Source organism: Megalobrama amblycephala, linkage group LG1, assembly GCF_018812025.1.
Source record: "Megalobrama amblycephala isolate DHTTF-2021 linkage group LG1, ASM1881202v1, whole genome shotgun sequence".
NCBI lineage: Eukaryota > Metazoa > Chordata > Actinopteri > Cypriniformes > Xenocyprididae > Megalobrama > Megalobrama amblycephala.
Genome location: NC_063044.1, coordinates 35,139,422 through 35,164,305, shown reverse-complemented (window position 1 = coordinate 35,164,305; position 24,884 = coordinate 35,139,422). Strand labels below are relative to the sequence as shown.

Here is a 24,884-nt window from a genome sequence, read left to right as displayed (position 1 = left end):
GATCAGAAATTGTTTCTTCAATTTGTGTGTGCAAATTTCTGAGAGAATGTGCCGTCTGTAGAAGAGATCCAGTTTTGGCCTGATCTGAGCCCAGTACTCTTCAGAGAACTCTACCTTCTGAGTGTGGCAGTCCTCCGTTGTCCAAATGACAAAGTAAGAAGTTTTGAGTTCACACACTGCCATTTGCCCCTGAACTTGTGCATAGTATGCATGGTTCTTTTTAAGCTCAAAGTTTTTCCCTAGACAGAAATCTTTGCTCTTAATTTGCTCTTATATTTGCATATTTTAAGGGGCATTTTATTTCAAGTGTAGAAGGTGGGCAGCATTTGCAATGAACTATTCCATCTGGGCTGGCGCCTAAATGAGGAAACTTTGGATTTACTACCAATCCAACTTCTTCCACTGATAAGATATCATGACAAGTCATCTGGTTTGAAGTAAAGGCTTCTCTAGCTAGTTTTTCACTGTTCTTACCCCAAGCTAAGGCTGGTGCATTTCTGCTTGATGTGTAGCCCATGATTTTAGATGTCACGCTAACATGACTTGTCTTGCATTTTAAAGGTGCCCTAGATTCAAAAATTGAATTTACCCCAGCATAGTTAAATAACAAGAGTTCAAAAGACATACAGTGAGTCTCAAACTCCATTGTTTCCTCCTTCTTATATAAATCTCATTTGTTTAAACGACCTCCGAAGAACAGGCGAATCTCAACATAACACAGACTGTTACGTAACAGTCGGGGTGAACGCCCCAATATTTGCATAATGCCAGCCCATGTTCCCAACATTATAAAAGGCATTAGACAAGGGCAGCCAGTAACGTCTGGATCTGTGCACAGCTGAATCATCAGACTAGGTAAGCAAGCACACTGTAATCCCAAACAGTTGTACTAGCTCATAACTAATAAGGTCATAACAGTCAAATGTCGTTATGCAGTTGACCAAACTATAAGGTTTTGAGCTCTGTTGAGATTTGTGTCACTTTAATTGAATAGGGCACAGTTTTTTAGAGTTAATTTGTGTGGAACGCTCAAAAAGTTTAGGAACCATGTAGTAGGAACCACGTCATGACGTTTTGGTGGGTGGGTCTTATTGCTCCCTCGGGAAAGCTGAGTCAGCCATCTTGAATTTGCCTTGATGCGGGTGAAGTTTTGGCCAGCCCATGTGGATGTGGAACACAGTTTAATTTGTTTTTAATTGTTTTTATTTGTTTGGAATGCACACTTTTATCCCCTCGCTTCAAACCACCACCACCTCAGTTATTTTCATTAGTCTTATTGTTCTCATTTTCTTAAAGGATTAGTTCACTTTTAAATAAACTTTTCCTGATAATTTACTCACCCCCATGTCATCCAAGATGTTCATGTCTTTCTTTCTTCAGTCGAAAAGAAATTAAAGTTTTTGATGAAAACATTCCAGGATTTTTCTCCATATAGTGGACTTCAATGGGCACCAAACAGTTGAAGGTCATAATTAGTTTCACTGCAGCTTCAAATTGTTCTACACGATCCCAGATGAGAAATAAGGGTCTTATCTAGTGAAACCATCGCTCATTTTCTGAAAAATGGAAAATTATATAAGTTTTAACCAGAAATGCTCATCTTGAACTAGCTCTCTTCTTCTTCTCCTCTATTAGAATTCCAGCAGTGTAGATGCTGCTAAGTGTAATACTGCCCTCCACAGGTCAAAGTTTGAACTAATTTTTATATACTATTGAACTAGCATATTGCATATAAAAATTTGTTCAAACTTTGACCTGTGGAGGGCAGTATTACACTTAGCAGGGTTTTTTATATATCATATATAAAATATTTACAAATCCAAGTAATTTTAATTTTAGAAGTTGTTGAATGTGACAAATGCGTTAACGTTAAGTTACCTTAGTTCATCTTACAACAGTGTAACGTTATCAGCAGGTTTCCTGGATGAACTACATTACCTATAATGCATGTTTGCCCGGGACATTGACGGTTGAAGAAGGTCCATGAGTTTTGAATTCTCTGGCGGAGTCCGAAAGCATAACGTTCCTGCTTCCCGCCGTTTTCTTTCGCTCGTTGTTTTCGCTGTTCAGCGTTAACTCTTTCCCCGCCAGCATTTTTTTTTCAGTTGCCAGCCACCGCCAGGGTTTTTGACGATTTTCACTAAATTTTAATGGCCCACAAAATATTTTCTTCTATGAATATATGAACATGCCACATATCAAAATAAAGATCTGTGCCTCTGCTTTTAAACAAAAAAAAACTGTTTTATTTTATCTTAATTTTTTCTTTTTTTTATTGCCACCTGAACATAGACAGGTTTTGTCAAAAACACAACATTCTGGACAAAAAGCTGAGAAAAAGGCATTTTTATCAAACAAGTGCATTTTCAAGCAGAATACATTCAGATGTCGTTTCCATCATATATAAAACCTTCCAAAATAAATTACAATTATAAAAAAAATCTAAAATATATTAAATTTAGGCACTGTAATTTGCTTTTGAGTGGTACACAGAGTAACATTTCCCAGTATGTAAGGGGACGCCATAACTTTTGCAGTAGAACGAGGTCTCCTTCCGCAACCCCTTACGTACACAAACTCTGCATCCTCTGGTTGGGTGTTGCTTTTTGGGAGTGGGCAGGATTGGAACAAGTTCATGAACAGCAAAACTGACATTCAGCCTGTTTTTTGGGTCAGTGTTGTATGGTGCTCTTGGAGTGTTTTCAGTAGCACTTTTCTCCCCACCACTAGCATACTCTTGGTTAGTCCATGATTTTATAACACTCTGGATAAATGAGAGAAGAGTGTTACAATTACCCTGTGGATTTTTCGCTTTGTAAATGACAAAAGCGTTGAACAAACTGATCTGAAACAGATACATGACAAATTTCTTCGTCCACTTGTGTGACTTCCTCATAAAAGAGTAGTACACAATGTTTTGGTCTAGTTTGTCAACGCCATTCATTTCATGATTGTATTCCACAATGCATGCTGGTTTTTGCTTTGCAACTTTTTCTTGGTGGCCTCTCTGCCATACCTCAACATGTCCCATGTTGTTCTGATGGAATGTTGTAACCATTTTCACTGTTTGTTTGTCTCTCCATGCCAAGACCATCACATTTTTGTTGTGACGCATGATTGTTTCCCCAATCCTAAGGTCAGCATTTCTGACATCTCGAATGACCGGCGGTTCACCTCTGTTTTTTCTAATTGTACCACATACATGGGTTTTCACATCAAGTAGGCGCTCACACAGTCGTACAGAGTTGTATAGGTTGTCCATAAATGATCTGTAGCCATGACCTGCTAGGCGATCAAGAAGAGAGACAACTGTGTCTCCTAGGGTTGCGCTTTCCCCACAATATGGCTTCATGTTAAAACAGTAGCCTGTATCAGAATCGCACAAGATGTAGGATTTTACTCCATATTTGATGGGTTTCTGGGGATTGTACACTCTGAAAGCTAGGCGCCCACGCCACAGAAACATCCCCTCATCAATGCAAATGTTTGACTTGGGCTGATACATTTCGCGGAATTTGGACACAAGGTGATCCAAGACAGGGCGGATTTTGTACAGCCTGTCAGTACAATTGTCTGGCCTTGTTGTATTATCATTGAAGTGAAGAAATCTCCATATGATTTCAAACCTGTTGCGAGGCATGACCTTGTTGAAGTAGGGGGTAGCTAACATGTCATCTGTACACCAGTACATTTCAAGTTCAGGCTTATGAATGATACCAGTGAGAAAAAGGAGGCCCATGAAAGTTTTCATTTCTGAAACTGTGACAGGCTTCCATGCATGACATCTAGCATGTTTTGAAGTGTCATCCATAGCCTGAATATACTGATCAGCATACAGGTTGGTCTGATCAACAATGTTCTGTAAAAGTACATCAGAAATGAACAACTCAGTAAAGTCTACAGGTTGTTCTGACTCAAGAGCAGCACCATCACCAATAGGGCCAGGATTCTCAGTGAAGGGAATGTTTTTTGCCTGCCAGTTCATTTCATGCCACTCAGGATCATCAGGTTCAGTATCTTCAGCTGGATGGTTCACAGTGGCCCTTGTTTGGTCACCAGCAGCACCATGTTAATGTACCTGACACATCCGGCCTCTGCCTCGCTGTGTTCTACCTGTAAATAATTATATGAATAATTGGAATTACTTTCAATAAAAAGACATAGATACGCACACATATATACTTCTGCACAATATTCTAATTTTTCAAGTTTCACCTGTAAATACATATTACAATGTGGTAAATGTGCACAAAGAGAGAAACAATTTGGCCATTACACGCTCATATTTATGCACACAGCCACACATAAATGCACGCACACACAAACATTATAGTGTTATATATATATTATTTATATTATCCAACATTGTGCATTACATGTGCATAAAGATTTCTCATATATATCATATACACTTTCTCATATATTTTCTTATCTTGTCTTACCTCTACACGTTCTGCAACCTGGGAACGACGAATGAGATCTTGGCCTTGAATGCGTCCACTCACTGTCCGAAGTATCACAGTCTGAACTGTCACTGTCCACTCTTCGACACATAGGTGAACTTTGTCTTCGTCCAGATCGACGGGTGAACAATCTATCTGCTGTTCATCCATGACTAGAACTTTCTCTTCCCGATCAGATTCAGAATGATCAAATAAGGAGTGATCGGACTCCGAGTACATCAACACCTCCAGTACTTGATCAGCCGTATACCTCTTCATTTGTCCGTCAGATATTTTGACCTACATTCTCGCTACTCCATTCATGTTTGAGCCGATCGCAGTGAATTTATTTGATCAAAAAGTTCCGTACTCTTTCAGAGCATGCGCACGGGTCTTCCTTACCATATACCACCTAAAACACGGATACCCGGAAAATTCTGTGTTTGGCGGGGAAGCGTTTTATCATAAAACCCGGAAAATTCCGTGTTTGGCGGGGAAAGAGTTAAGCTATTGTTTGTAATATTGCCACTGTTCTGAACTCTCTCTCTCTTTTTCTGCCTGTACTTTCGTTTGTGTATTTGTGCCTATTTAACCGTATAACCTCTGTAGTCGTAGTTTGTATATATTAAACCCATTATTCATGCTCGATTGTTCTGTTTGCTCATTGAAACGAAAGCCAAGTCACTTTAATGTTTTTCGATCACTTTATGCTTTGATGCTATAATAGGAATTTATTCTTGTGGCCAAAGAATAAATCTGTTTATAATATTCTAGGAGGAGCTAGGGTTTGCTGGACAAACATAGTTTCCCTTAATAATTATTAAACTAGAGCTAATCATATATGTAATTGATTATAATTCGTTGTAGTTAATTCACAATATATGTTTAATTCCCCCTCGGGTCGATATATGTATAATAAATCAAAGCTTTATTATATTCATATATCTAACTCATAAATTGATTAATAGCTGTACAGATTCGTTACATACATTTGGTGGAGATTTTGCGAGCAACGTTTTAAACTTGGTTTTTGGTGTATGAGCAATCCAGAATAATTTGTGTGATTTTAATGTGTATGCGCGTTTATTCAGTGAGACAAGACACACGCGTCCTCAATGTGAAGATAGTTAAGCTTGCTATTCGTGTCTGAACACGCTCGTGAAATAAACTGCAGTCAAAATTAATATTGCAAACTCTGTATCTGCAAAAGGCGACAATCTTTTTGCAATACAGTTGTTAATATTAATTCCCGCTTGAATAATCGAATTGAATCGTATTCAGCGTTTGAAAGATTGGTGGCGAGATTCCTACCTATTTTTTTTAGAAGGCCTTATTTGTACCGCTATTAAATTTGAAATTACTTGCGTCGTCCAATAATTCCAAAATAGCGTCACTCCCTTGGTAGAATAATTGGCTTAGCTAACTAATACATTTCCTTTTGCAAATCTAATCTGGAGACAGTTTATCTGATTAACACGATTTGACTTGTAAAATTTGGAGTTTACGTTAGCGCCTTGATCCAGCGCGACTCGAAACAGCAGAATTATCCTGCAAAAAGTTACATTTGTGTGCACTAAGTCTGCACAAAAGGGGACTGATTCCCAAAGTTGTGTACCCGTGAGTAAATGTTGCATATTTGTCCACTGAACTGGCACCAAAGAATCCGCCGAGATTCTAAAAAGTTAGTATCTGTGATAAGTGCAGTTAAATCAGCTGTAATGCGAATTTAAAATTATCATGAATTAAAGAAGGTGGATGCAGTAACTCTGACCAGACGCCAGAGGGCAGTCTGTTCAGGTGTGGCACCCCTCCCTACTTTATTGTTGTTTGAACTCATTAACGCCACTGTGTGGACATTTTGAGTTAACGCTGCTCTCCATACGTTGATCTGCATGTTTTCCAAATTACCTTTGCTGCTCTCATCTGCTTGGGTTTGTAAAAGGAATTTGCTTGTGATGGGTATGCTTTTCCATCATTTTTGGATGTGGTTTACTAATTTGAATTTGATTTAAATACGTTTAGGTTTTTAATTTAAATTAAGCTTCCCTTCCAACAAGAGAATTCACATTCTGGAAGTGCTCCCCCTTGTGAACACTTTCCGGAAGTCAATTCCCTGCCATCTGTGTGTCCTTCCCTCTCTTTCCGTTCCTGTGGTCACAGATTTACTTTTCTATTTTATTTTTATTGTACTCTATTTGGTTTAACTTATTTCCCTTTGCTATTCTCTCTCTCTTCCTCTTGAGTTTTTTTTTTTGTTTACTGTGGAAATTCTTTCCTTTGTATTTCTTAATGCTTTTTCATTCACTCTTAGTCCTGTTTGTTATTGGCTGGCAATAACATTCACATACACACCAAGCCTCCCTTATTTCATACACTTATTTTAAATTTAATTGAACAAAGTTTAATTCAAATTTGAACCAAGTGCTTCTAAACTGTCCCCTTCTCTCTCTCTTTTCCCATTCTATTAGTCTATGCACTTGTTTAAATTCAATTGAACAGAGTTTAATTCAAATTTGAATCAAGTGCATCGGAACTGTTTTGTTTTACTTTGCCTTTTGTTTATTTTGTTTCTGCTTCTAGCTATTTCATTTTTAGACCCCTATCCTGTTGCCCTACACACTTAATTATTTAAATTTAGTTTAAGCAAGATTTAAATTGAAATTTAGGTTAACAGTGGAGTTGTGCTTGCCTGACCGTTTGTATAGTTGCAGATAGGGCCCCCGGCGCTCTGCGGTGAGTTGACGGTTGCTCCAGTGAGTTCCAGTGAGTGGAGTTGCCTGGCCTAGCGGATCTTGTCATGTGGCTGTGCGTGAATCGCAGGACGTTTATGGCCTCGTACCACGGGCAACACGCAGGAACACCATTAGTTTGGGTGTGTCAGGTGCAGGGAGGAGTCCATTTTGACAAATCAAGGCAATTTTGTTTAATTTCCCTGTTTCTGCTCGACAGAACTGCCCTTTGAGTACTTTGGGGTTGTGAAAAAATTCAATTTTGACCTGTCAATCTGGCCGTTGGCATTAATACCTCGCTTGAAAATGCAATTGTGCTGAGAGTCCCTGTTTGAGAGGCTGCGTCGTGGTGCAAAGGGGGCAGGGTGTCCACGGACACCGCAGTCGGGTGTGAGAACGTCTAGGGGAGGCTGCTCTGTCATTGAGTTCTCATCTGGGCACTCGCAATTCACCCAGGCCTAGAGTAACAACATACGGTCCCTTACCTTAGTAAAACCCACAGAATATTACATATTCTTTGATCATTTAGGTGCTGGCCAACCCTTATACTTTAAGCAATACCATCCCTTTAGGTTAAATGATGCGACAGCGCCCTCGACTGGCCCCTTTATAAACCCCGTTGTGATAGGAAGCTTAAGTCTCACTTCGCCCTCCTAGCCCTTCGTGATTTATTTTATTGCTATTCTATTTTTATTCCCTTCTATTTTGTTTCCTGTTCTATTTTATGTAATTGCATGCATCTTGTTCTGTTCTGTTTTGCTTTTCTACTGTGTTTGTTTCTTTCAGTCCACGTAAAAGCAGAGCCTGTGAGAGCCACCACGGAAAGCTGAATAATAGATAAGACGACCGAGCAGCCAAGAGTCATCAGAGGACTCGTAGAACTACCGCCTGTCAAAATCTTTATTTAAATCCGGCACTCACCCACACAAATTGGCCCACGTGGCCCCCTGGCTGACGACGATAAGTGTCCGGCCTATATCCCACTAACTGTCTGCACCAGTTAACTGGAAACACATACAAAATTTGACTAATTACGTAACGCGTAAACCGCTAGTCCCGTAAGAGCTTGCATTGGTCCTTTCCTTGTGTTGTGCTGTTTCACTCTCGTCAACAGTAAAGCCACTATGTCGCAAGCATCCAGCCCTGGCACCCACTGGGACCACCTCGAGACCTGGTTGGGCGTCATGACTACAACGATCCTGCCCAACGCCGCCGGGGACCTCCAGCACCTGAGCCGCGAACAACTGGACGGGGACCTGGATCGACTGATGGCCCACGATCCGATGCAGAGCTACAGCCACAGAGAATGGGCGAAACTCATCGGAGGCCTCGCCCACAACCTCATCGTCCAGGCAAGGCTCAACGAAAGGAGCAACGCCCTTCTGGAGCAGGAGGCAGCAGCGCTCAAGCTCCAGGCCGAAGAAGCCCGGAGAAATCAGGCCCAGACTCAACATCACCTCGATCAGCTACTCCTCGAGACCCAAAACATTCCTATAAACTGCAAAGTGACTTGGGAGGGGACCCACATGTCACACAGCTCCCTCTGGCAAGCGGACCTAGGTGCTCCAGTCAAGAATCCTTAGTCCATGAGGGGGGTGAAAGCCCACTGCCCAAGGCGTTCAGCGTCCAAGAACCCTGGTCAGGAGCAAGGGGGTGGAGCCACTCCAGAAAACCCGTGTCCAGCTCCCAAAGAGCTGGACAAGCTAGCAAAAAATATCCCCATCTTCACTCCAAACCCTTTAGGGGGCGTTGACGTGCACGCGTACTTGCAAGACATTGACTTCTTGTTGCAAAATGTGGCCAACGTGAATGCATGGGACAGGTTGTATCTACTCCGCATCACATCCAGCCGTGACGTGCGCAGCTTCCTAGATCGGCAGCCAGAAGCTGTCAAAGCAGACTACCAACAGCTGCGACAGGCTCTGATCAAAGAGTTTTCTGACCCTGAATCAGACCAAGGGCTCCTCGCAGCCATGGACCTTAAACAGGGCCGACTGGAAACTCCACAAGCGTACTACAACCGCATCCGAAAGGCCTACTTCGAAACGCAACGAGCCAGGAATGGAGGAAGATTTCAACTTTAAGACCTTATTCCTCCGAAATCTACTCCCTTCAGTAAGTCATCATCTGGGAGTCTTGGCCTGCCCACGGAGTATGTCTACTCAGCAGCTGCGAGATTTAGTCCACAAAGTTTATTCCAAGCAAAAGGCTATATCTGAAAAGACTGTAAAACATCCAACCATTTACCCGGCCTCTGATCACTACCCAGAACTGGCCCTAGAGGGCGCGCACACACACCATAGTGACAGACCGTTTAACAGAGAGTCAAGACAGTTCCCAGCCAGCAGAGGGCAGCCTCACCACGAGGATGCCCGTCCCAAGCACCAGACCAGGCACTCTGAAAGATTCTGGGACAAGCCACGTCCGTCCAACAACCAAAAGGGTGGCGCCACATGGGAAGCTAGCCGGCGACCCAGAAATGGCAGACCTTCATCGGCCAGAGCTTCAAGCCCCGACCGCCAAAGACAGAACGCCGCCCGACATGCATTGAACAAGCCCAAGTCTGGGCTCTCACAGGATGGGGACACAGTTATGTCTGAGTCTGCAGAGATTCTGAAGGTTCTGAAAGAACTTCTTCAGAAAAAGCCCCGTAAAGTAGATAAGGACAAGCCAGACTCCTTATGACTAGGAGACAGGCCTGCCCCCAACGTCTGTCCTGACAGCCCTCTGACAGAACCTCACACCCAAGTCGCGGCTGACCAGAGACTTATCCACACAGTCAGTTAATGCATCACCGAGTGACCTCATCACCCAGTCACCTCAGCCAACGACTACACACTCGGAGCAAACCAACTCACATCAACACACCGACGACCAAGACTCCAAGGTACCAGAAAGTGCTGTTTTGGTTATCTGCCTCCCTAACGAATCACATGACACCAGCCCCACTTGCTTACCGGTCAGCACCCAAGCCCTGGCACCAAGACTCCTGGGGAACCTGATCGAAAAGGGGTTGGCCCGAAAGCTGTACATAGCCATCACTGTGGAAAATGACGTGAAGATTGAAGCCCTGGTCGACACCGGGGCAGATCTAACTTTAATGTCAACTGACCTTTTTGAAAGACTCAGAGATGAAGCTAAGACAGAATTGGACTCTCAAGTCACAAAAATGTGAGTTAAATGTGCAGTCTTACAGCCAAAATGAGGTCCAACTTGAACACATCGTGCCCATCCATCTGACCATCGGTCCAATGAGCTTGGTACACCCTGTGTACATTTCACCAATGGACACATTTCCTCTGCTTATTGGCAAAGACTTGCTAGATCGCTTTGAGCCCTTGTTGGACTTCAGACAGTTAAAAATTTGGGCTCAAGTACGAGAACCGCTGCCCTTCCAGTCACCCAGATCACCTGAGCCAGACTGTCAGGTCACAGAGGTCACGGGAAATCTCGCAGCTAGCCGCGGGAACCCCGTCTCAGCACCAGGGCAAAGTTCAAATTCGCTCCTCTGCACCCTTCAACTCACCACAGACTCTGACTCCTTCTGCCTCAAGGTCAACAACAACAGACATTGTTCTCGCACTGTGGGCAGACAACTCAGCCATCAGTAACACCCTGTTCCAGGCTCTCAGTGTAAACACACCGGACCTCCCATTTGCCCACAAGCGCACACGCTTTCCCTTAGACTCTCACCTGTCAACCATGGTGACAGCCAAGGGCATCTGCGCTTTGAACTTGAAATGGAACGGCCGGCTTTTAACCCATTATTTCCTGGTCCTTCTGGACCTGACACATGACGTCTACATTGGAGCAGACCTCCTGATTCGCCTCAAGGCTCATGTGGACATTATTAATGAGGTAGTGTGGGCTCCAATGACTTCACAGCCCCCTGTTGTGCCTGTCGACCTTGAGAACCTCAGGTCTGGTCAGACCATCCCAGAAGTCTGCTTCCTGATCAACGAACAGGCAGTTGCAGTACCCGCTTACACCAAAGGTGTCGCTGTTCGGCTCAACATGAGACGGGGTCAAACCCTGAACAACACGCTGGGTTTCTTCCAACTTTCACCTGAAGGCATGGAACTTGGACTCACTCTGGAAGCCACACCCCTCACCGAAGCGTCATCCCGTGTAATCTACATCCTACTCAACAACTGCACGGCTACTGATATCAGAGTTCCCAAGGCCTACCGGCTGGGATGGCTAGTGAGCCACGACTTCCATGACTTTGAACTCACGTTACCAGTCATTGGCTCCATACCAGCTGCAATGATCCCAGAAGGGAGCTCAGACAACACTGTCTTCACCGCACCTTTCAAGATCATCTCCATCAGGTCCATCATGCCAGTACCCATAGAACAGGTGTGCAGAACAGAACTGATGGAGGACCAACACCTTGCAGTATACACAGTCTACAGTCAGCCTGCCTGTGAAATTCAGGAAGACACTGCACCACTGACAGCCAGCCTGACAGCTGACACCACAACAGAGGAACCATTCCCAGGATTTGAGTCTCAAGTCCAACAAATCCTGAAGGATGCAGACGCCCTAAAAAACTGTACAAATTTAAAGCATCATTTGCCAAAGACTCGTTAGACTGTGGCCTTACCAACCTTCACACGGTGCGCATTCCAACGCACCCAAACGCTCCTCCCACCTTTGTCAGGCAGTACAAAATTCCCATCGCCTCACACGAACCAGTGCAAGAAATTATTCGCTCCATGGAAGAAAAGGGTGTCATCCGTCCATACAACAGCACCTATTCCGCCCCCATCTGGCCTGTTCTCAAACCAAACGGCAAGTGGCGACCCACAATTGACTACAGAAAGTTGAATCAGCAAGTGCCACTGTCACGGTGGCCCATGACAAAGCTGGAACAGGAACTGCCCAGAATCAAAGGGGCCACTTTCTTCTCCACGCTAGATGTGGCATCAGGATTCTGGACCATACCTGTACGCCCAGAGGATCAACACAAACTGGCCTTCACTTTTGGCAATAGACAGTATACTTTCACAAGGTGCCCATTCAGCTATGCCAACTCACCAGCTGAATTCAACATCTTCCTGAACAAGGCATGCCCAGATGCAAGGATGAGAGGAAATCTCATCTATGTGGACGATGTTCTTATGAAAAGTAAGACGGCGGAGGACCACCTGATAGAAATAGACCACGTCCTGAACCAACTGGCCACTGCTGGTGCCAAGATTGCCCTCCACAAAGGACAATGGTGCCGAACGAAGGTCAACTACGTGGGCCTACTCGTCGGCTCCCGGGGCATTGAACCGCAATCCAGCCGCATCCAAGCTATTCAAACCATCAAGCCTCCCACTAACGTCTCAGGGCTGCCAGTTTTCTAGGTGTATGCAACTACTCACGACAGTTCATAGAGAACTACTCGGACATTGCAAGACCCCTAACTGCTCTGTTGAAAAAGGACTGCCCATTTGTCTGGACTGAAGCCCAAACAAATGCGATGAACGAACTGAAACGACACTTATGTACAACCCCATGTCTAGCTTACCCCGATCCAAAAAAGGAGTTCTACTTGTAAGCTGGATTCTCCCAGGGCGCTGAGCGCTGGTCTCTACCAACGATACGACCAAGACAAAAGAGTCGTAGCATATGCCAGCAAAACACTCCTGTCACCAGAGTGCAAATGCTCAGACTGTGAAAAAGCTTTGTTCTGCACTGTATGGGCCATTCAAAGGTTCTCCAACTACATTGGGGCACAAAAGGTTATCATAGAGACCTTCCACCAGCCTGTCACTTCCCTCAACAGCCAACGCATCCAAGATGGTGTAGTCACCAACTCACGCATAGCCACGTGGCTGATGGCCCTCCAGGGGCGCAACGTGGAAGCACGATATGCTCAAAATCACAAGTCTGCCCTGGGCAACAGCTTGGCTGCCTGCCAAAATTGCTCCGATGACACACCAGCTTCAACACTGGAAATAGAGGTACCCCAACAACATCCACCAACCTGTCACAGGTACTTTGAAGAGAATACGTGCCAAGGCATGCCTACTGCCTACGTCAACGCCCACCACAACACTTCAATTTGGGTTCCCAGTCATCACAATATGCAGAAGTAGCTGCTATTCTCATAATCCTCCAACTCACACAGGCCCATAACATCAAAGAACTCCTCATTTGCACAGACTCCAGCTATGCCAGCTTCAGTTTCACATGCCACCTCCCAGGCTGGAAACAAAATGGCTTCAAGACCGCAAACAACAAGCCGGTCAAACACCAACACCTGTTCCGAGGATGTGATGACATCACTCAGGCAAACAACATGATTGTCTACTGGAAAAAGTGAAGGTGAAGGGACACTCGAAGCAACCAGGCATTGACAAAGACTTGAATGACCAAACTGACGCCCTTGCCAAGACTGGCGCACTACAGGGTAGTCCATGGTCACCCCTAGCCCAAAAACCCACCCTTAGTGTGGCAGCAGTAACACGCAGGACTGCTCCCGCACTGGTGCCCACGTCAGAGCCACTTTCACTGGCCCCACAGATATCCAACAACGACATAGCTGAACTCCAGGACTCTGATCTTCCATCCAAATGGTAAAAACCCACCTCGAAAACCCCTCCTGCCACCCAATCACACAGGCTGATCTCACCACTAGCCACAGCCTCAAACGACTGCACGACATCAAGCACATGCTGCGTGTGAAAGAAAACATTCTGTGGTATGCCCCTGATGATCTCACTGCGCCGAGGCTTGTGGTACCACACGGCCAAAGGGGGGGTCATGCTCTTATACGCCCACGACGCACCATGTGCTGGGCACCATGGTAGCCACTTACGAGACACTGAAGAAAGTGGCGTACTGGCCCGGCATGCAGCAAGATGTGGCAGAGTATGTCAGAGGGTGTCTGGTTTGCTGTCAATTCCAACCGACAAACCCAATGCACAGAGCTCCACTGCAACGCAGAGGAGTCACATTTCCATGGTCGGACCTCCAGATAGACTGGGTGGGGCCTCTGACCAGATCAGCAAGAGGGAACAGGTATTTCCTCACGGTCGTGTGCCAATTTACTAAGTGAGTAGAGTGCCTTCCAGCACCTAACGACACGGCCCAGACCACGGCATACCTCCTGATGAACCACATCTTCAGCAGGTTTGGACTGCCACTGAGAGTCAATTCTGACAGAGGCACTCATTTCACGGCCGAGGTCATGCAGCAAATTTGGAGACTTCTGGGCGTACACGCCCAGCTACACATCAGCCACCATCCGATCGCCTCAGGGCAAGTGGAACGGACCAATAAGACTGTGGTTAGCATGCTGAGAAAGTATGTGTCAACCAACCAGAAAGACTGGGATGTGAAACTTCCTCTGCTGGCCATTAGAGCCACTCCGCAGGAGTCGACTCGGGTGTCGCCCTTCGAACTCATGACTGGGTGACAAATGACTCTGCCATTGCACCTGCTGTATCAACCAGGAGACTCCAGCCTTGTCTCCGCCTACACCACTCACCAGTACCTCGACGAACTACACCGACACCTGAGAACAACATTTACCTTTGCCCAATAACAGCTTCAAAAAAGCGCAGAGGGACAGAAAGCATACTATGACCGCAAGGCATCACACCAGGAACTGGATGTAGGGGACAGGGTCTGGTACTACATTTTTGCTCAGCCACCCAAGACGGCGTCCGGACGGCTATCAAAGAAATTCCTTCCCCATTGGACCGGACCTCATAAGATTGTGGACATACTCTTTCCGGTGGCGTACCGAATCAAACTGAGTTGGGGACAGAAAGAACCAATTTTCAAATGGGTCCACCGCAACCAGATTAAGAGACATGTGGCTGTTGACAGAGAAAGGCAGGGAGGGAACAATGCAAGCTAAACGCCGCTGTAATCCCCAAGAAAACTGTCCTCACCAACCACGGACTTCCCTCGCTGACCAACCATGCCTCTCTCTCCCCCTCTCTCTCTCTCTTCCCCTCTTTTCTGTAACAGGATGCTGCTGTGGCTCACCCTCGTGTGCCTCCTGCCAACCAGAGGACAGCCGCAATCAGACATCACAGCGCCAGGTCCAACATCAGGCATCGTACTGAGGGAACAACCTGGACTTCTCATCACCAACTGCCGGACGTACACTCAGAAAGTATATGTGCGAATGAACCCCCGCAATGTCTACAAAGCACACTACCCCAGCCATGTCGCACAGTACAGCTGGGCAGGGGCCCGGTGGACAGAGAATGCCCTAACCCATGCAGAGGCTGATATCCAGCACATGCTCACCCAACTGGAGAAAATGACTGTCACACAAGCCGAGTTAAGTGGAAACAACCGACGCACCAAACGGTTCCTGGGAGCTTTGCTCGGAGCCGCCGCTGCCGTCGGGACCCTGTTTAACCTCGGCATGTCTAGTGTCAACGCAGTGAGCCTAGCCACCGTCAGACGGCATGTGGCTGAAATCCAGACTGAGATCCCACAGCTGAGAGAAAAACTTGCAACACAAAGTCAAACCCTGCAAAGCATCGGCAAGACCCTGAAAGGTACGTTCTCAACACTCACAGTGTCACGTTGAACCAAACTGTGAACTCGGTGAAGCAACTATTCACCGTTTTCCAAAATGACTTTGCCCAAACTCAGCTCGTCACAGCTCTGATGACAGACATGCTGCGGGAGATAAGCTCCTCCATGGACAGCTTGGCCATGGGTAGGATTCCTCCATACCTTGTGCCCCTGAGCCTTGTACAAACTGTGCTGGCCTCTGCTGCTGTCAGACCCACGGACTCCCTTCAAACCCATCTTGCCTACTCTCTGGACCCCAAGCAAAGTGAGGTGGCCTTCCTCCTAAACCTACCCATCATCGAATCAGAAAACATCTACCGACTTAAAGACGTTATCAATGTTGAGTTTTGGAAGGGTAACACTCATATCAAGATACACACTCCAGACATGGTAGCCTACCATGATAGCAACCCCCAGCTGTATCTGGCTCCCAATTTGCGCATGTGTACCTTGACCAAAGACATTCATTACCTCTGCCCTAGTAAGCCTTTCCTCAGAGACAATACTGAAGGAATCTGCGGGCTGCAGCCCATGATCAGCGACACGCTGCCCTGCCGAGGCCAAGCCTTGCACCCAAGTCATCGGAACACAAGCTGAGATTGTGGGCAACCGATGGCTCGTTAACACCCCCACTCGCACTGCAACTCTGACCTATGATCAACACGACACCGCCACCCGTGTCAGTCTGCCCGATCAAAGTATGTGGATCCAGGTACCCCCAGGCGCCATCCTCCACCTCGACGATCTGTCCTTGTACCATCTCTCAAGTGAAGAGTACCAGTCGGAACTGGAAATCAAATCCTTTTTCAAGGACCACAACCTCACCTTAGCCCCAGAGCTGGAACTGAGGATTGAGAAAGGGAGGTCCCAGCTAATTGATATCACGCCCGTTGACACCGCCCTCCAAGCACTGTCCCGACTGCCCATCCTGACCAGCTTGGACTGCTGCTGACACCGCCCTTTGCCTCTCCATGGCGATCGGGTATGCACTGACTCTGGGCCTAGCTTTCATCTTGTTCAAGAGGATGAAAGGGATGAGAGAGTCCATGGACAAGTGCCTGCCTGCCCTTCCTCGAGGTTTCAAAAGGAAACCAAGGAGAGGAGGCCCCAACACGGAGAATATGCCAAATCTCATCGAGATGGATTCCCCCTCTGAAGACCCAAAGGCAGAGGACCAGTAGGAACCACCTGCTGCTCGACCATCCTGATCCATGTGCCATCCTGCTTCGTTACCGTCCAACAAGGTCCAAACGGGAACCTCGTTGGCCGAAAGGGGGCTGTAGCGTCTGTGGTGGATCAGAATGTAGCAGGTATACAATAAACGGTGTTTAATGTTTTATCTCACTGAACTTTGGTTTGTAAATCTCACGTTGGCTCCGGCCTGGCGGACATTTACAGACCCCCTGGACACGTTTTATGACGCTGTGATAGATCCCCGAACATCTCACGTGCGACGTCAAACAATCATGGTCAACTCAGATCACATTACTAATGGGCCATGTGGCAACATGGCATTCCAAAATCCAACACGCACACACAAGAGACACACACACAAGCATGAGGACTTTATATACCAATATGGCTATGCCAAAGTGTACCCGAGATGTATGTCTTAATGCATGTATGTTTTAGTAGTGTTTAGACTTAGCTTAAATGACTGTAGTGATGCTAGTGTCATTTTAATGATTATTTTGACATGAAAATTATAACTTTTTTGATATGCTCTCATTACATGTCGAGTTTGGGTTCGTTGTAACGTTCTTGCTCTCCCTTATTCACCCATGTATATTTCTTTGTGGTAAAATGCATTGTTCTATTTTAATGGTCATATGAAGAAAAGCATCCACCGATTTGATAAGCTCATAAAGTATGCTAATCAACCCTCGAGACCAGACAAAGAAATGTTTGCCCGCCAAAATGGCAACGCTATGATTGGCCGACGATTTCCCAGGAGGCGGTCTGGTCTGTTGTCTTTAAAACACAATGACACGCGTCTCTTTGTTGCACAAGTTTCCTGTCGTCACGACCGCGTCACCTCCATCACCTGGGGAGACAGACTCTTCTTCTTTATTTTCCGGCTATTTTACACTCAAGTTAAACCTTTGCTTTGGAAAACCCGCCTTTCGGAGAGGACCAATCACTCCAAAGCCCAGCACTGAAACTCTGCGAACTCCAGCACTCAAACTGACCAAACTCATGCAAGTAACCTGTTAAGATTAGTTTTAACTGCTTTCTTTGCTGGCTCTCGAAGGTTCTTATTTGTTTGTAAATTGCTACTGTTCTGAACTCTCTCTCTCTCTCTCTCTCTTTTTCTGCCTTTACTTTCGTTTTGTGTATGTCTATCCTTTTGTGCCTATTTAACCGTATAACCCTTGTATTATCCATTTTATATATTAAAACATTGTATTCATGCCAGAATTGTTCTGCTGCTCATTCAGAAAAAATCAAGTCACTTCTTCGTTGTCGAACCCGTAACATTGCTTTACGTTTGATACTAAAATAGGAAGTTTGTCTCGTGGCCAGAGAACACAAATTCCTTTATAATAGTCTAACAGGAGACTTACAGTTTGGTGGACAAATTTGTGCCGTCTCTCTTAACAACTATTAAATTAGAACTGATCATACATGTAATTGATTATAATTAATTTTAATTGATTAACCATACATGTGCATAATTCCCTCTTGGGTTGATATATGAATTATAATTGATCATAAAGCTTTATGGTTTATTATATTCATATAGTTTACCCATAAATTGATTAAACCTGTACAAGTCGTTACAATACACACCCCTGACTCTTTTTGTTAAATGTCAGTTTTAATGGCCAACAATAGCCAAATACCCAACAATAGCCAAATACCCATTATAAAAGTATAAGCAAAAGGTATAAGAAGCTACAATAAAAAAATAAAACAAACGATTCAGTCAAACATACAAAGTCAGGGCTCTAGTAGGATACAACAGCAAACTATAAGTTATGAGATTTCACTTTTAGTTAAACAAATTATAGATTTATGAGACCAAAGATCACCCATTAGATTTACAAAAGATTAATTATATTATGTTTAAGCACTACAGAGACATCAGAGTCAGCGGCAAACGTCAGAAGGATTAGCAGAGGTTAGGCTGTTCTCAGTGGGGTACATGAGCGCCGATCTCCTGGATCTCAAAACTCCAAAAAGGTGCTACTTTTTATCAATAAACCACAAATTTGAGCTTTAAACCAGTACATTCCTACATGCCTGAACACTACATATCATGACATAATAACAGTAATATGAACTACTACTAGTTAAACTACTATTGACGCTAGATGCATTCTGGGATACCTGGCTGTCTCAAGTCTGCGCAAGTCACCTCTTGATGCATCCTCGATAAAAGCGGCGGCTCAAGAACACATTCGGGGATTTGAACTGTACTTGGCTAGATGTGACATTTGAATCGGAACAGTACTTGGGCAGCGACTGATGATGTTTCACACAAGTACAGACAAGAGCGCATATTGAGAAACAGCTAACTATGAATGAATGAGGCATTTCACGGTCGCTCCTCATCCAAAACCTGCATAATTCAACAGCAGCCACAGAACAACAGCAACAACTATAGGTGGAGAGGAGAGATTTGGCTGTATCTAACTTACACAGAAGAGACATTTTTTCTCAGCAATAAAGATGAACTACTTATCATGATTTCAGTCTGTGGAGATGTGGCCCTTCACTGCATGGATCTTCATGTGTATCTTCAGCTGATTTTTAATAGAGAAACTCTTTCCTCACTGATCACACGTGTGCGGCTTCTCTCTGCTGTGGATCCGCTCGTGTGTTTTCAGATGTGATGACTTATTGAATCTCTTGTCACACTGTGAACACTTGAAAGGTTTTTCTCCAGTGTGGATCCTCTCATGTGTTTTCAGATTTGTTGGCTGACTGAATCTCTTGTCACAGTGTGAACACTTGTAAGGTTTTTCTCCAGTGTGGATCCTCTCATGTGTTTTCAGATGTGCTAACTGACTGAATCTCTTGTTGCAGTGTGAACACTTGAAAGGTTTTTCTCCAGTGTGGATCCTCTCATGTGTTTTCAGATGTGTTGACTGACTGAATCTATTATCACAGTGTGAACACTTGTAAAGTTTTTCTCCAGTGTGAATTATCTGGTGCTGTTTTAAATGGTTTGCTGAAATAAAAGTCTTCTCACACTCAAGGCACATGTACTCTCTCACACCAGTGTGTGTTTTCTGATGTTCTTGTAAACTATGCAGCTGTGAAAAACTCTTTCCACACACAGAACATGAATGTGGCTTCTCCTTTGTATGAACTGTCAGGTGTCTCTTTAAGGTTGATTCCCCACGAAATGTTTTGTCACACCGATCACATGTGAACGGTCTCTCTCCAGTGTGGATCCTCATGTGTGCTTTAAGGTGTGATGATTGACTGAAACTCTTCCCACACTGATCACATGTGAACGGCTTCTCTCCAGCGTGGATCGTCATGTGTGCTTTAAGGCGTGATGATAGCGTGTAGCTGTTCCCACACTGATCACATGTGAACGGCTTCTCTCCAGTGTGGATCTTCATGTGTTCTTTAAGGTGTGATGATCGCGTGAATCTCTTCCCACATTGATCACATGTGTGTGGCTTCTCTCCAGTGTGGATCTTCATGTGTTCTTTAAGGCTTGATGATCGTGTGAAACACTTTCCACACTGATTACATGTGAACGGCTTCTCTCCTGTATGAACTCTCATGTGAACCTCAATACTTTGTTTCGTCTTTAGTTCTTCACTCTCCTTGCTTTCTTCCATCAGGTCTGAAATAAGAGAAAAAATATTAATTTAATTTTCAGTAGATCAAAATAATTTAAAGAGAGAAATACGAAGTGAAAGGTCATAAAATTGAGACTTGCTGTGATAGACAACTGCTTTAAAATATTCAGTTCATTTTGATGCAGAGTCCAGAATGAATCAAGTATTGATTAAGATTTTATAACATATATTATAAATATTATATTTTAAAGTAAAAGAGTATCATGCCAATTACACAATTAGACATTTAGACAATTTAAAAATAAGAAATACATAAATTGCTCAAAGCATAAATTTAAGCATAATAAATGTATACCTGACTGTGGGACACACTGGAATGGCTGATCTGTCATCTTCATTTAATTACCCAGGCCAGAATTGACTTTTGGTAACATATGATTAGATTTTATCACAAGTTAAAATTGTAGATTTAAAAAAAAAAAAAACTATGTTGGGTGAGACTATACAAACTATACAAAGATGCCAAAATATGCTTGCAGAAAATCAAGTCTTACACATTTTTTTAATTAAAAAAATTAGAGCATATTTCTGTAGTATTTAATTTATTTTCCTAAAACTATGTAATTATTAAGGGCCGGTCACAGTTACTTCAAACTTTAACATTAATCTTCCAATCGTAAAGGACCAGCTGTCGTTCCAGCGACAGAATCCAGTGGTCTGGTGAAGGTATAATGTGTGTACGTCTGTTCAGCGCTCCTGTGAAGTTCACTTAATTTTAGAATTTAGTCTCAATTTTACTTTAGCTGCTCGTTTACCTTACTCCAATTTCAAATGTTTTTACATCAAGATTTACTGAATTAAGACAATCAGCACTGAATGGACGTCTTCTGGCTACAGAATTTCCCAAATAGCTGCTCTGCCACCTTCCCTTAAATAATTCTTAATAATTTATAAATAATATTAAGAAAATAAAGAAAACATTGCTCTGAAATATTTTGAGTAATAAATTTGATCAATGACAAAATGATCTAATGTGATATTAGCAGATATATATTGACATCAACTTTGAGGTTGATATTTAATACATTTTCCTAAAAACTGTGTAATTATTAAGGGCCGTTCACAGCAGACTTCTCCTTCCACTGACTTCCATTCATACGCATGTGAATGTGGGACTCCAGAAACACAAGATCAAGTGAATTTTGCAGTAAAGTGGAGTAGATTGTATATTTTAAAATTTTGGAGTGATTATTATCTGTTATTTATGTTTTTAATAATATATCAAATGTCATATCTTGACGTTTCAGCTTCTGTAGAAAGTTCACATGCTCAAAGTCTAGACTGATTTGTTTCAATATAACGGACTAAAATATCTTAATAGAACATGATCTTTACTTAATATTGCATAATTTTGACATACATACATCATACAGTGTATTGTTGGCTATTGCTACAAATATACCCGTGCGACTGGTTTTGTGGTTTGGGGTCACATTTAATGGAAACACTGAATTTTAAAGTGATGTTGTCTTACGGGTGTGGAATGAGGAATGGCATGAGGGTAAGTAATAAATGACAGAATTTTTATTTTTGGGTGAACTAGCCCTTCAATTACAAGTAACCAGCCCTAATTCAAACCCTAACCCTTGCTCTACAGTAAGTCCACTTGAATGAAACGACTGAGTGAATTCAGACACTGAATGCGCCGGAAGGGCTGCTGATTTCACAGAGTTTGTGCTGCTGTTTAATAATCATTTGAAACTGGAAATTCATTCAGCATGTGTAAACCTTAATTAAACCATTTCATGATCAATTAAACAGGAATTTATACCTGAATGATATTATGCTGGAATGAATGGATTCTGTAATATTATCTGTAAGATTAAACTTCTGTATATTCTCTATTTCTGTAGAGTTGGACATTTTAGTAATGATCAAATGACTGAGTTCAGCTGTGAGAATAAAACCAACCTGTTTGTTCCTCAGTATCTTCATGTTTCACACTGAATGTTTCTTCAATCTTTATTTCTTCAGTCTCCTCTTTATTAAACTCAATCTTTATGTCTTCAGCCTCCTCTTTAATAAACACCATCTTTATGTCTTCAGTCTCCTCTTTAATGAACTCCATCTGTAAGAAGAGAATGATTAACAGAGTTAAAAGTCTTCAATGACCTGTTGGACAAAAAAAACACTCAAAACTAACGCTGCAAATGAATATAAAACTTCATATTTAGATATTTATGATCTACATTTGGTATTTAAAGAATTATAGATTATATTTAAATGATTACACTGATGAAAACATGATTAATTAGTTTGTTAGTGTTTGTTGTCGTTCATGTTCACTGTTTGAGCAGCACGAGTCGTGATTCACTGAATCATTTCTCAAAGTGTTTGATTCAATTGACTCGGAGTTGAAAAGTTCAGTTTCTCCATCATGACTCGACAGAGACTGAACTCGTGTTCATGATAAACTGATTTATGATATATAGAGAGAGAAATGAGGTTTACTGTTTCTCATCAGTGGATGAGTTTTACTCACACAAATATCCTTCATTACAGTTAGATAAATAAATACATTAAATAGTAAATTAACTCATTTCGCATCGCTTGTTAAAAAAAACAAATATAATTCATTGAACTGTTTCTATCGATTGAAACAGCTTAAATTCTTAAAACAAACCTTTCTTCAGCAGAATCACAACAGATGCAGGGGCGCGGCGCAGTCTTATGACGTCAGTCACCACTCCAAAATAAAAGTCCTGTTCACACACTGCATTATCTACAATCACAGAAGTGCACAGAAATCTAACTGTTTTACCAGATAATCTTTGTATTAAAATAAAAAGGGACAAATAAGATACAAACATGTTAAAATGGTTGTACGAGTTCCTTCATGTGTCCATCTAAATTGAAACACAATTTCCTTTTTAAATTGTGCATTAAGTATACATATAGAAAAAATGCACAAAAGATTATAATAATTAAATCAACACAGTATTACATTTTGTCAATGTAAATTAAATTATAAATTTAAAGGTTCTTTACAACAAATTCAAGGATGTTAAACATTTCTGACACCTTTGATTTGTTAATGTTTTGACATTTTCTTAAATTAAGTAAAAACTAAAAGTGGGTTTACAGTGGATAATTCTGGCTTTGTGAAGATGAAATTTACCCAGAAGACAAAGTAGTAAAACAGTGTAATCAAGTATAACATCCTTAGAATGAAAATCAGACAAGAAAATGATAGATTCAGTCATTTGTACCAGTTTGTTACAGCAGAAGAAAACTAACATGGTAACTTCTGACCAAAAGGACTTAGAGAATGAGCACTGATAATACAAATGTAGAGTTGATTCTTCTTCAGGATTACAAAAGGAACATAAAAAGATATATTCTCAGAAAACCTGCTCAAAAATAAATTACTAGGGTAATACCTAAGAGCAATTTTAAAATGGGGTTCTTTAATTTTACTTTTAATCAAATTAAATCAGAGTTCGATAACAGATACTCTAGATTGTGCTTTGGGGAGGGTTCTTGAAGAAAAATCATTTCTAATAAATAAGTTTTTGCATTTTTTATCTAATACATGAACACCATTGATTGCAAGTGAATGAACATGATTGTTTAAACAAATCTTTAATCAAAGTTTTTAAACTGCCAGGAATACTTTTAATAAACGTATTAAAGTCTCTTAATGAAATTGTAGCACCTTTCAAAGACACAAAATCTGAAAAAGAGAGAAGGACTCCTTGAGCACTAAACAAATCAGAAACAAATATATTTTGACTTAAAAAAGGGATTTGTTACATTTTCATTATTCCACATTCCACAGATTGTTTGAAAGCATCTTCCAGGAATCTAGAGCTTGTTTGTGGAAATTCAAGAGTTTGATGGGTAAATTTAATATTACAAGATAGTAAGAATTTATGGTCACCACAGTGTTTGAATATTGGGTTAGGGATCCAAAGGGCAGACCATAGATATATACACACACATATATATATATATATATATATATATATATATATATGTGTATGTGTATGTGTATACATCTATGAGGGCAGACCTGCCAACATGTACGCATTTTGCGTAGCAGGTACGCATCTTGACCTCAAAGTACGCTGGTACGATTTGTCAATGTAGAATTTGTCTGGTTGCTATCATTGTCTACAGTATGTTGTTTTTTTCTTGTCAGTCACTGTCTGTTGGATTCTTATTTTTCTCTCTTGACATTGTACATATTTTCTGTCTGATTCTCCATCTTCTCATCCGTTTTAACTCTCTAACTCTGCAATTTTAATGTCTGTATGGCTGTCTGTGATTATACTTGTTCTTCACTCCATTGTGGAGTCATTGTGTCCATGATTCTTCTTGCTGGTCTCTGCTGTTACTGTGCTTTATTGTGTTGTCAGCAA

General features: G+C 42.6%; 2 protein-coding genes across 3 annotated transcripts in view; both read right to left on the bottom strand.

Annotated features, from left to right (window-relative positions):
• The window catches only part of LOC125245430, a 1,350,402-nt gene that overhangs the window by 1,291,428 nt on the left and 34,090 nt on the right, over window positions 1–24,884 (bottom strand). The window contains 1 exon segment of the mRNA XM_048156021.1: window positions 19,574–20,413. Coding sequence (XP_048011978.1) covers window positions 19,574–20,413 — 840 coding nt within the window.
• On the bottom strand, window positions 1,787–8,841 carry LOC125245642 (piggyBac transposable element-derived protein 4-like). 2 transcript variants are annotated; one of them, XM_048156318.1, is made up of 3 exons: window positions 4,443–8,841; window positions 3,017–4,113; window positions 1,787–2,764 (listed from the first exon to the last, which is right to left on the bottom strand). In XM_048156318.1, exons 2-3 carry the CDS (start codon window positions 3,983–3,985, stop codon window positions 2,459–2,461), a joined length of 1,275 nt encoding a protein of 424 aa, XP_048012275.1. In that variant the 5' UTR covers window positions 3,986–4,113; window positions 4,443–8,841; the 3' UTR covers window positions 1,787–2,458. The 2 variants fall into 2 exon arrangements, with proteins under 2 accessions (XP_048012275.1, XP_048012268.1); XM_048156311.1 differs by having other exon boundaries at window positions 1,787–4,113.